Source organism: Phocoena sinus, chromosome 11, assembly GCF_008692025.1.
Source record: "Phocoena sinus isolate mPhoSin1 chromosome 11, mPhoSin1.pri, whole genome shotgun sequence".
Lineage (NCBI taxonomy): Eukaryota > Metazoa > Chordata > Mammalia > Artiodactyla > Phocoenidae > Phocoena > Phocoena sinus.
Window position 1 is genome coordinate 11,575,991 of NC_045773.1, and position 13,277 is coordinate 11,589,267.

The window sequence follows — 13,277 nt, forward strand, 5'->3', positions numbered from 1 at the left end:
TGGCTCAGCATTTATTACAGTCAGAAGCACATTCCTAAAATCGAAAACTCTGCCTCTGGTCACTTTCCTCTGCTGGGCCTAATTCTCTATTGTTCTGGGCTCAGCACATCCCTGCATATGACAGCCTCACAGTAAGAGAAGACAACTGTCAGTTGTCCCTTCGGGCCTTGCATTAGCATGGCGGTTTGTCAGAAATGCAGAATCTCAAGCCTCACCCAGACCTACTGAATTAGACTCTGCATTGTAACAAGATCCCCAGGTGCCCGTTCAAGTTTCAGAAGCGATGCCTTAGAGGTTTCTCTTCATTCATTCTACAAATATGCAAGAGCCTACCACAGGCCAGGGCCTGTGCAAAGCCTTAGAGGAGACAGGCACAGCTTCCGAGCTCACGATGAATGGAGTGGGTAACAGTGAAGTCATCCTCCGGCAAGAGCAGCTAACCGTTTTAGGGCATTTAGTGCGGGCCAGGCACTCCTTTAAGTGCTTCACATGGACTGGCTCCTTTGACCCTCACAAAAACACCATGAGGTGCATATAAGAATCTTCCCATTTTCAAGATGAGGAAATGGAGATACTGAGAGGTTCAAGCTGACATGACCAGCATAAAACAGAGCTGAGAGTCAAGCCCTAGCAGTCTGGCTCCAGGGACCGGGCTGACAAGGAGCAGCCTATGTGTACACAGCGTCAGCAAAGACCCTCCACAGGGGATGCCTGAGGTCTGAAGGATGAGTGGGCATGAGAAAGACTAGGGGGTCCCAGGAGGAATGACAGAGATGGGGAGATCATTTCAGACAGAAGATAAAGGACACGCAAAGGCCCAGAGCGCAGAGCGAGTACCCTGACTGCCAGGACGAAATGCCTCAGTGTGGCAGGAACACAGAATGTGGAGGTGGCGGGGGGGACTGCAGGTGAGGCCAAGAGGTAAGCAGGGAGACTCATGCAGGGCCTTGTGAACCCCGAAAGCATGTCCTTTATCCTAAGCACAACTAGGGAACCACCAAGGGATCCAAGCAACCAAGTGACATCACGAGACCTGCGCTGATTCCTCTAGGCGCAGGGAATGGATGGGAGGGGCCCCAACGCTCAGGCCCAAAGGAGACAGAGAGGAAAATGCAGAAACCAGCAAGGAGACCACTGCAGCAGCTTAGGTGAGAATTGTTGTTGCCCAGTTAGTCTAAAATGTCTCAAGTTCTCTCAGTTACTCACGGTTCAGCACGAACGTCATCACTTTGGGACCTATCCTCCTGGTTACCCCTCCTTTAGCTTTATTCCCATTGAGCAGTATGACTCTTAAATGTGGAACCCAGGATGTGATAAGAGCCCCCAGATGCTTCCTGAGAATTCGCTTGAATGGTTGAGTAGAGACAGGGTCAAGAACACTCCAGACATGGGTTCAAATCCCAGCTTGGTCCAGACTGGTTACTGACCCTCTCCAGGTTCAGGGTACCCAACTGCAAAGTGGGGATAATACACCACCACACCACAGGAATGCTCCAACATTCAAGAGCAAAGGCATACCATGACTCTGCCAGAAGACCAGGCACAAAGGAGGAAGGGCATTAATTATTGTTTGTTTTTCATGATCATGTATTGAATGAGGCCAAGGAGTCTCAAAACTGTGGGCGTAACAGAGAAAAAAGATCAAACACTGGGGGAGGTCAAGGAGAAGACACCCTCAGAGGATGAAGCCAGTCCACATTCCAGGGAGAAGACAAGTCAACTGTAAGAAATCTGTTCAGAAATCTTTCCAGACTCAGGTAGTTTGGAGAGAGGTTATAGTACAGCATCAGGCATCCATGTAGGAAAAAAATTAGCCTTCAGTCAACCTAAAACGTCATCAGCAAAAAACGCTGCAAGAACCGGGAACAGTGAAAAACATTTTAGAACAAGCACTAATTCCTTTTCAACCAGCTTTTAACTAAGGACCATCATTATGCCGGGCACTGGGCCACGAGGGCAGGGCAAGATCTGGTCCCTCCAGGTGCTCCAAAATCTAGCTGGGGAGACAAAAATAGAAGACAGCCGTGATACACACTACACTGAAGGTTGTGAAGTAGGCAGTTAGCATGTACCTCTAGCATGCAGACATTGGCTCCTGTGCGACGCATTTCAGAACGCCATATTTCGGGGCAGTAGAGGAAGAAGGAGATTAAGAAGGAATCCAGTAATTTGGCAAAGGAATACTCAAAGGCCCGTCTCCTTCTAAAGCAGTTTCGAGGAGGTATTACAAGGAAGGCTTCTGATGTCAGACTGTCTGGGTTCAAATCCTGGCTCTGCCACTTCGCGCTGTGTAACTTGGACCCACCACTCAACGTCTTGTACATTAGTTCCTCATCTATAAAAGGACGGCAAGACTTCATAGCTCTGTAGCTGCCTTATGGGGTTGTATGAGGGTTAAATAAATTAACGTATGTAAAGTAAACTATACAAATTAAATAGATTAAATTTCATTAACATATGTAAGCACTATACATGGTATTCACTATTATTTGCATGTATGGAAAACACATTATCATTAAGTACACAAGGTGACAGGATAAAAAAAATTTTTTTTTACATCCATTGTTCAAACACAGCAGCCTAAAAGATAGTGTGGGTGGGGACCCAGGGTGTGTCCCAATCCCAATTTTGACACGGAATTGCTTTCTGAGCCCAGGAGACGACCTAAATCTCTCTCATTTCCTCATCCGTCAAAAAAGGGAGGGCAAGAATTATCATAAACGCAAGTGATTCACCACATAACTTCATCAGTGCTCTGAAGACAGGATTATAAAAGCCTTCACCAAAAGAAAAAGTCCCTCATCAACCACTATGTTCTGCTTTCAGGAGAACCATATAACAGTATGATGCAATTACACATGCTCTCTGTCCAAATCAATTTTGCCCTCGATGGAGGAGGCCACAACGGCAATACTGAGACTCAATCAGATGACAAAGAGAACACATCCCTTACACTGGAAGCACTTTACGCATATAGAGCTGAAATTTGCTCTCCATGAGCAAATGAATTATTATGAGTAAATGAATATAAAACAGCGGTCTGGGGTCTACTCTCCCATGGGTGACTCAGCTATTCAGAAAGGAAGCTATCCAAGGCAACGGAGCATAAAGCTCTCCTGTGTCCATGTGCAGGATGCCCAGCACCTTCAGACACGCATCTCAAAGCTTTGAGCAAGTAGGCAGGAATCCAGCGAGGGCCACTTGTAGTGTGTGGGACTCCAGACTAATCACGCAGCAGGCGTCACCCCAGTGGCCGTGCAACATGCTGTGACCCTTCTACGGTGTCCGGGGAATTGATTTAAATTACAATGTTGCGCCCTTTAGATGGAGTCTGTTGGTTCAAGATTGGGATAAGCGGGTAAATCTGAAATGAAGATTATAAAAAAACCCACTCATCTTTTTATTAAATTTGAATTGATTTTGTGAATACGGAACACGTTGCAAGAGACGTTCCCACAAAACAGCTGCTCGCACACACAAAACCTTGAATATGCTTCAAGGCATATACTTGACAAGCACCTTAAATAGACTGATTTTTCTGCCTTATTTATAACAAGACAGGCAGAAAACTCAGTCCCACTGCGAAAGGCCCATCGTGGATTAGAATCAAAAGAACAAACAAAATTTAAGGGAGGCCCTCCCCTTCGCATGTGGGTATTTAAAACTAAGTAAGATATGGGTTCATTCCTTCGAGGCCTTGCCAAAAGAAAAAAAAAAGGAGAAATAATGTTGCTTAGCAACAAATAGACAACGGGCAGGGAAGGAGAGCGGGGGTGAAGGAAAGCTGAGCCTATGAGTTCATTATGGCCACCCTAGTCCAGATGACCTCTGTGACCCAAGATCCAGGCCGTGTCCCCATTTGGCCTCAGAATAAGGCCTGCCTGTTTCCATCCATTCGTCTTATCTTGACGAAGAAGACCTGCAATCCCAAAGAAATAGAAACCTACTTCTGGACAGCACGAGGCTCCTGGACAACAATGCTGCCTTGTGAAAAGCTAACCGGCCTATTTCTGGCGCTGATCACAGTTTCAAGCTAAACTCCATTGAGCAGATGGGAAAACGGAGGCCTGGAGAGATGCAGTGAGTGACTCCCCCACGGCGTCACAGTGGTTGGTGGCAGAGCCTGGACGGGGCGCTAGCTCTCAGGTCAGCTGGGGCTCTCTCTACTCCAGGGCTAGCAGTTTTCCCACATCTGCGAAGAACCATCCCCCACCTCAGCCTAAATGGGAGGTAAGACTGTGATCAGATAAGCAGATTGCTGGTACTCAAATTCTTCTCATCGCTGGATCATGAAAAATGCCATTCTTATTTGAGGCTCCCTTCAAAACTGCTGGGAGATCCCAGGCCAGTTCACAAAGAGCTTGCATGAGATGGGAAACCCTTCTTTCTCTCTCTCAACCAAGCCATCTTACTAAATCCACAAGCCCCCTAATAGGTGGGCTGACACAGTGCAAGCATTCTGGGACTGCAGAAAAAGAAGAGTCCAATAAAATGAAAAGACCCTAAGTCTGATCCTCAAACTCACAGCCATGCTTCAGATCCAGAGTGGTTGGTCACCGCCAACCAGCACACTCCTTATCCCAGTATCATCCTGAGACCATGATTCCTAGGCTGTCAATCTTTTAAAGGGGACACGTGCTGAGCAAGCAGGAGTCTTCAGCCAACATGTTACTCAGGAGATGCCCTGAGGCAGGGTTATACTGCCCCAGACCAGACCCTCATTTGCATTACAAATAGGATTCAAATAATGTTGCAGGTCACAGACAGAGTACCCCACACCTTGTTAAAAACGCATTAAGTTAAAGGGTCCAAGTGGTTTTCTATCTTGCGGTGGGCTTTCTTCCTCATTTATATGGTCCTAACTTAATGCTAGAAAGAGTGTGGGCAGACAGCAGAAAAGTAATAACCTAGTCCATTCCCATTTAGAGACTGCAGGTGACACGGCTTGAAGGAACCCTGTGCTTTGCGCAGGGAAGGGTCCATAGGGCAGAGGGAAGACAAAGCACTGGGTCCAGGCCTTTGCAAGAGTGTTCTGGCCTGACTCTGACACTCACACATCATGTGATGCTGGGCCAGATCCTCAACCCTTGTCAGCCAAAATGGCATCAGGGATAAAACAGATACACCCTGGGCTGAGAAGGTGTGGCAAACCTCAAGGAGAGAGAACACGTGAAAAGTGTCATCATCTACTTTGCCTCAACAAACTACTAGATTACAGGGGCAACTTTCCTACTTTATAGAAAGATATTTCACCTGCTGGGCCTCTACTTGCATATAAACAGCTGTCACGTGGACAACAAATTACTCTCAACACAGCCCTGAAAAATTTTAACTGTGTATTGGCGTTGACTTCCTTGACAATGTCTCTATCTTTCCTCCCTGGGACATAAATGGCTGGTGCACAGGAGGCAACCAATAAACGTCTGTGTAATGATAATAATCATTCTAAGAAGGGACATGTAAGTGACTATGGGCAAGTTACTCAATTTCTTAGGGCCTCAATTTCCTCATCTGCATAATGGGAACACTGATACCTACACCTCACAGGAAGGATACCAGACTAAAAGAGAGAATCCACGGGAAATGCTCTGCACAGCTGAATGCTCTATTACTGTCGGCTACTGTTATTTATAATGTGGGTCTGTTTCTCCAAGACACCTTAAGACTCTCAAAAAGCCAGGGGGACTGTGTTCAACCCATCCTGCCTTCCCTTATCACCAAAACCAGCAGCTGGAACACAGTAGGACCTCAGTGCTTGTTGAGCTGAACACTCATTTTCATAATACATCCACCTAGTGGATTATTACGCTTGAAACCAACGTGATTAGCGGAGAAGGCGAAGCACAGAGGACAAGGGTGATACTTACCTAAAACAGCCACACTTTCAGCCTGGTCTCTGAGCTCTTCCCCAATCCACATGAAGCACTGAACGACATCAGAACGCTTCCTTTCTCCTCACCTTTCCCTGCCCAAACTAAATTCCTCCCCATCTTCCACTGTGAGTTTTCTTTCAAACAGCTTTTCTTCTGAAACTAAAGGTTCAACTACAAGGTTAAAAACCTCTCACACCTTGGTGACACTGATACGATAGCATCTGTACAAGATCAAGGATTTGGGGCCAAGATTGGCCTCTTGACATAAATGGAAAAGATCAAGTTTTGAGGGCAAGAACTGGACCACTGCCCCAGTCTGAAAAAGGAGATTACACAATAAACCGCATCAACACCAAAGCCTATCTTATTTCCCAAAAGCCCCAGTTCTTATTTCCACTCCAACAGTGCTGAAGGTTATACTTAAAACAGCAGAGATTCTAGGCTCAAAATGGACGATGGTTGTTAGTTTCCATCTTTTCTTTGCAGAAGATGCCGGTATATTTACTAGGGGGAAGGGATGGGTGGGAGTGAAAAGGAAAAGATAACATAGAGAAAGGAAATCACGAACCACAAAGTTTCTATTCCCACTTTCAATCTGATGTTTGCCTTCCCTATTCTTTTAAGATTATGGGCAAAGCAACACAAATCAGGAAGAGAAGAGATTCTGCCTTCCCTTCCATGGACACTGGTGCTTTAAAATGGTACCACATTAACAAAAGGACGAAAGTAACTGAATTATTCTACATCTCAGCTCTTCTCATCACCTAGAGGGCAGGGACATGGTCCAAAATTCATTCGGATAATGAAAAAGGCTTGGCTTATGTGAAACAGATGTGCAGCCAATCTTTTCTTCGTACAGACAATGTTAGGGGCAGGAGATATAGTCCAAGGAATCACAAAAAAAAGCAATTCCCTTGGAAATGCACTTTGACTCAGCAGAAAGAAGCAAGTGTGTTCAGTAGTTTCACTCTTCTGCATCTATTGTGAAAAATAACAGCAACCAGTCACTGAGCAAGCCTTGTGGACCCAACTACTCTGTTTGGCTACTTACCCATATTATCTTCAATCCTATTATCTTCATGAGGAAGGAATTCTTTTTCCCCCATTGCATAAGTAAGGAAACAAGCTTAGATATTTAAGTCATCTACCAAGATCACTCAGCTTGTATATGGGAACACCTGGGGATCAAATCTAGGCCCACGGGGTCCATGTACACACCCCTAACCACAGAAGCATTTAAAGACAAAAAGTGGAACCATATATAAGAATTCACATATAGTTCCTTTCCCTTCTGCCACCATATATGAGTATCAGGCTCTGTACTAAGAACTGGGAGCAAAAAGACAGGGATAACTAAGGCTTCCTGAGCCCTTAACTAAGGGCCAGGCTCCCTCAGTACTAAATGCGGAACACACATTTAATCGTCACAATAACCTTACGAGGGAGGGGCTAATACCATCTTTCATTTTGCAGATGAGAAAACCAAGGTTCACGGAGGTTAAGCCATTTGTCCAGGGTCACACAGCTAAGAATGAGTAGAACTTGGATTTGAACCCAGGAAGCCTGATACCACAGCCTATGCTATTAACCACTAGGGTAGCAGATTTCAAGAGGAGCTCACAAAATGAAAAACCCAAAGTCAGAAGCCACAGGGAGTATTAGATAAATAGGCCTTTGGCTTCCATTTACTTAAGAACAGGTTATGATGGTTCTCAATATAGGAAACAACTTGGCAAGGAAACAATGGAAGCGACAGCAAACCCAAATGACTAAATGTAGCTCTGCTGACTGCTTGGATAAAGACTCCATCATTCTATGCGGCCGCTTGCCAGCACCTCACTTTTCCATATGTGTTTGTTAAACTCTGAGGTGCAATGGCACAGCAAGGAAATGGACTAGAAATGCCTCCAAATTGCCCAACTGCCCTGTGCACCATTTCTAAACATCAAAATGACTTCAACTTCAAAATAGACTAGTATTTGGAGAGGCAGTCATCCCTTTCTAAAGAGAGATCTTTCTCTTCATTTTAGAGAAAAATGTTTCAAAGTACGCTACACCAGAATTGAAAGGCTGCTTTGGAAAAGGTCGCCCGGGTTCCAAGGTGGAAGAGACCTTCCTGGCACGGCAGTGGCTGCGAAGGGAGATGGGCCTGGGCCCCTCACCTGTGTGCAAAGGGCCTCCGGCTCACCACAAGGAATTTAGGCAGCCCTGACCTACATTCACAAAGCCTGCAGCAAAGCTTGTTTTGAACCAGATTTCCCACAAGAACAAAGCACCTCACAACCTAGAAACCTTTATTTTTAATTTATGGGGAAAGACAGTCAACAAATTAAGTCACTGTCACGTGACCACCTGTAGAACCAGGCCAGGCCATAAATGGAATTTGGTTCTTTCTAAATGGCCTCTATCGGACTGTCACTTTTATCTCAGAACAATCCCTTTCAATCAGCCACCAGGTATACATCTAAGCACCAGGCACTTTTACCCTAGCGCCAGGAAAACATATATCTCTCCTGACTTCCCCTGGCTATGGTCCTGTTTATTTTAACGTTCTAAACCTGTATTCAAATAGCCACTGGTTAACTTTGTACAGTCCATTAACACCTTTCTCAGCTTCCTTTCCCAACTCCCAAAGCCTGGGTGTAGAATGGGATAAGAGCTCACATCGGACCCAAGCAATAAGCTTCTCATCCCTTCACCTGGTCCCTGCTGCAAAAGCAACGTGTGGACCAGCTCCCTGCTATGTAGTAAAGCCGGGAATTTATAGCTCAGGCTCTATTAGCAGTGCTTCTTAACCTAGGCTGCACGGAAGACTCACCCAGGGAGCTTTCAAAATATCTCAAACGCCCAATTAAATGAGAATCTCTGGAAGTGGAGCTCATACGTGATATTTCTGAATGTCCCCCAGGTGATTTCTCTGTGCAGCCCAAGTGGACAAGCCCAGCTCCTACTGCACCTATCACCAGCTCTGTGACTCCAGACAAGGTGCTAAACCTCTACTTACGAGGGCTTCAATCCCCTCCCAGGGAGAAGAGACCCCTCCAAGAGCTAAAAATGCTTGCAGAGCCCTAAGCACATTACCTGTCCGTCACTCTTGGCTCAAGTCTATCACTCTTGGCTCTTTTAAAAGATAAACTGCAGCACATTATATAATTCAGAGTAGGGAATTAACTCTATGAGTGAGTGACTGGATTATGATCACTGGATCCAATCTTTCTGCTGCATTCAGGATTCTGTTTTGGAAGATGTCATGGAACAGGAACTGAGAAGAAAAAGGCAACAGAGGCAAAAGGAACCCCAGGTTCCTGTCACATCAGGCTTACGCCAACAATTTTTTTTTTTTTTTTTTTTTTGCGGTACGCGGGCCTCTCACTGCTGTGGCCTCTCCCGTTGTGGAGCACAGGCTCCGGACGCGCAGGCTCAGCGGCCATGGCTCACAGGCCCAGCCGCTCCGCGGCATGTGGGATCTTCCCAGACCGGGGCACGAACCCGTGTCCCCTGCGTTGGCAGGCGGACTCTCAACCACTGCGCCACCAGGGAAGCCCCACGCCAACAATTTTTTTTTTTAACAGTCTCCCACCAGCACCCCCCAGGTGAAAATGTTCTGCTGGCAGACTCATGCCAACTGGATGCAGCTCAACACTGAACGTCTTCCAAATGGCTTCTCCCCATCTGAACGTCTGCCTCCTATCTTATTCTAATTTCTTTAGCTTTTATCCAAAAAACTCAAACAGTTTCTAAATCACCTAACAATAAGAACTTATAACTCAAAGGATACAATCTGCAAACAGCAAGGTTTAAACTCTTTGGGACTGAAGCCATCAGTCAAATACCTAACCCAGTGGGTTCTCAGCCCTGGCTGCATATAAAAATCACACGGAAAGCCTTGAAAATGCCAGTGCCTAGGCTGCAACCTTGAGAGATTCTTTAATTGGACTGGAGTGGGGCCCTGAGCAGCCATTTAAAATCTCTCCCAGATAATTCTACTACACAGCCAGAGCTGAGAACCACTAACCACAGCAAAAAATTAAAAAAAAAAAAATTTCTCACTTTAAGATAACAACTATATTTTAAACACTTCCTGGAATAAACTAAGCTACCTTCCAAGGAAGGCATCAAACGCAAGAGGCCTACTAAGAAAGCCAACACTGCTAGGCTACCAGCAGGAAAGCCGTCCCACCTATGCCTTTTAACTCAAAAAGTAAGTAATAATCGAGAACTTCTCACTCGAAGGCGAGGTATCTAAGGATATCAAACCCCCAAAGGGACAGCAAGATCTGCGGAAATAACACTTGTTCCTTGTGACTCAATCCAGAAATCCTGTTTGTTTGGCAATATCTGCACAAGTGTGAGGCTTTAAACTGAATTAGCACTTACCAACATGTATTCAAGAGACAAATGAAGGCCCTAATACAAGCCATCCCAATCTTGACACTGAACTTATTTATGCATTCTCAAGAGGTCAGAAAGCTTGAAATTGGTATCATACTTTTAAAAAATATGTAAGCAAATAAACCTACGACTGCTTTAAAAAAACTAAATCCACACAGAGCAACACACTTCATGAATTTTCAAATGAGTCAAGGGACCCGCTCTGGGAAGGTCACCAACTTACCTCTGAATTTCTTGGGTGGATTGTTAAGGTCCCCAGCTTCTGGCTGTACAACACAACGATCATCAACCAGGCTGCAAAGAAAATAAAGATAAATGTTGTACCAAGCCAAGTCTAAGAAAATAAAACCCTAAGCACTCTGCAAAAATCAAATACTCAGGGCTGTTCCTGCACAAAACTTAGGCTGCCCTATTCTCCTGCCAGGGAGCTGTTGACACTAGAGGTTTCCTATGTAGGGAGCTAAACCTCATCCAAACACCCAAGACTCTGCTTCTGCAACAGACACATTCAGCTACTGTTTTCTGTGGCTCTTTTCTCTTACCCGCAGCCATGAGAGATCTGAGCACAGCACGCACTAATGCTCAAGTCGGGGGCATAGCAAGGGATCCGCGCACTCAACCAACGGTAGCTGAGGGTAACTCAACCCCATGCCAGGCACTGAGCTAGGTCCTGGGATGTGAGGATGAGTAGAAGCCAGGCCCCTGCCCTTAGGGAGCTCAAGGCTAGTTTGTGCAGGAGCCACAAAGACAAACTGATAACAAGAATATAAACCAAAGGCTGTAAAGGAAGAGAACAAAATACAGCCAGAAACTAACTGTGCCTGAGGCCATCTGAAAAGCTGCTGGTGGAAGAGGGAAAACTGGAGCTATTGGAAACTGAAGTCAAGGTGGGGGATGAAGAAGAGGGGAGCTTTTTCAGGGGGAGGGAACCCCGCGTACAAAAGCATCGAAATAAGAAAGGACTCTGGAGCTTCAAAAGCAACTAGTGCAAAAATTACAGATAAATAACCAGCCCCAAATTATATATAAAGCCCCCATGTTTAAAGTCCCAACTGAGGGCTTCCCTGGTGGCACAGTGGTTGAGAGTCTACCTGCCAATGCAGGGGACACGGGTTCATGCCCCGGTCCGGGAAGATACCCCACATGCCGCGGACCGGCTGGGCCTGTGAGCCATGGCCGCTGAGCCTGCGCCAGCGGGAGAGGCCACAACAGGGAGAGGCCCGTGTACCGCAAAAAAAAAAAAAAAAAAAAAAGTCCCAACTGAACAATCTGACTTGTACAATGCTTTTAGAAGAACCGATTTTAAAACAGTATTTTTGTTTGAACAGATGAGGAAATTGAAGTTCTGAGGAGTTTAAATGACTTTTCCAAGTTCCTAAAAGTGGTATCGGTACGATTGGCTCATTTTCCAAGTGACCACAGAATTTGCTCCCAGTTAATATGGTTTTCCAGGGTTTCTTCCATTAATCTGTGTCTTATCCCAAAGGCAAGGTACCATTAAATACCCGGCCTTAAATCTTACCGCTCCTTCCTCCAAAATTCCCTGACAACTGCTGAAGTCCTGCACGTCTTTCAAGACCTTGATTCAGAGCCCCCATCTTCTCCATGAAGGCCCTCAAGCCTTTCCTGCCCCAGGCCCTCTCTGCCTCTCCTCTGTCGCCCCAATATCACTGGGCTGAAACACAAATGGTGCACTAGGCTACGAACTCCATGAGGGCAGCGATCTGCCGGCTCTGTGGCCCAGAAGGTGCCCGGGGCCAGCACACTTCCTGTCCAGGCTGGGTGCTCAGTATTTACTTGGTGGACGAATCAAAAGTGTCCCACCAGCAATTTGCCTCCTTCAGCTCCGAGACACAAGAGCCCTCTGCATCAACAAGAGGGACAGTGTGGTCACAGCCTGAACTGTAATGCAAAACTCAAGAGCAGAAAGTCAAGAATCACTGAGCCTCTGTGAGTATAAATAAGGTAATGCCACCAGATCAAATATAATATGTGTATGCAGGGGCCAGGGGGAATGCCTTGGAATCCAATGCGGGACTGGGTTAATTTATCATCAAGCTCTCAAACAAGCAGGAAGAGGTAGGAGAAAGGGCCCCAGTCTAGGCTAGAAGAAAGTGAATTGTAGATGGCACCCGGCCACCTACTAGCGGCACGACGCTAACTCCATCGCTTCACTCCTCCTGGTCTCAGTTTCTTCATGTGTAAAATCGAAGAGTAGGTCTCAAGGATTCTCAAGTAGGCAGATGTTCATAAGACTTTTTGTTTCTTAAATATATTGATACCCGGTGCCCATCCTCCCCAGGCCTACTAAAGCCGTGTTCCAGAATGGGAGCCAAGAACCTTTATTTTTAACAAGTTCTGCAGGTGATTCAGAAGCACATCTCTGACACTGCATGTCATACGCTTGGGCTGTCCAAGGTCCTAGTTGAGTTCTAAAGTTCAGTGAGTCAATAAAGCCATTTGGAGGTAACCACCATCTATATAAGTGGAACTGGGCAACATAAATGGAGATGGAGGCTGATTCCACAAAAACTGGCAGTCACTCATCATCAACCATGACTGCTGCTCCATAAATGTAAGAAATATGAGAAGGAAAAAGGTCACACTTTATTTTCCAAATCCATTTCTAAGCCAATTATCCTCAAATACGTGCAGGGAACCAAGGGAATAAAATATTCATCTAAAGGAAGGACTAGGGCCCAAAATTCATAAAAGAGCCATCCTCATGTTAAAGGGGGAGACCTTATCATTAATTTGTTCATAATACTTGAGGAAAACGCGTAGAAAGCTCTGCACTTCATACGAAATCTAAGAACAGATGCTCTGGAAGAAAAGGAGGTATTAACCTTATAGGGGCTGGTACAGTAGACTGAGCAAGTGACAGGAAGCGTGCCCAGGTGACTGGAAGGGCAGTGGCACCGTTAAAAGAAACTGGGGCCAAAGAGGAGGGATGGGGCATAGAGTGGGGTTGAGATTTAACAAGGCATCCAGGTTAAGAGCTCTGGGTGGACA

At 45.8% G+C, this 13,277-nt stretch overlaps 1 protein-coding gene across 2 annotated transcripts in view; it reads right to left on the reverse strand.

Moving 5' to 3' along the window:
* The window catches only part of ITPR1 (inositol 1,4,5-trisphosphate receptor type 1), a 333,789-nt gene that overhangs the window by 293,888 nt on the left and 26,624 nt on the right, over positions 1-13,277 (reverse strand). For both annotated transcript variants that reach the window (XM_032647530.1, XM_032647529.1), the window contains exon 4: positions 10,489-10,559. In XM_032647530.1, the coding sequence (XP_032503421.1) occupies positions 10,489-10,559 (71 nt within the window). The remainder of the gene's footprint in view (positions 1-10,488; positions 10,560-13,277) is intronic.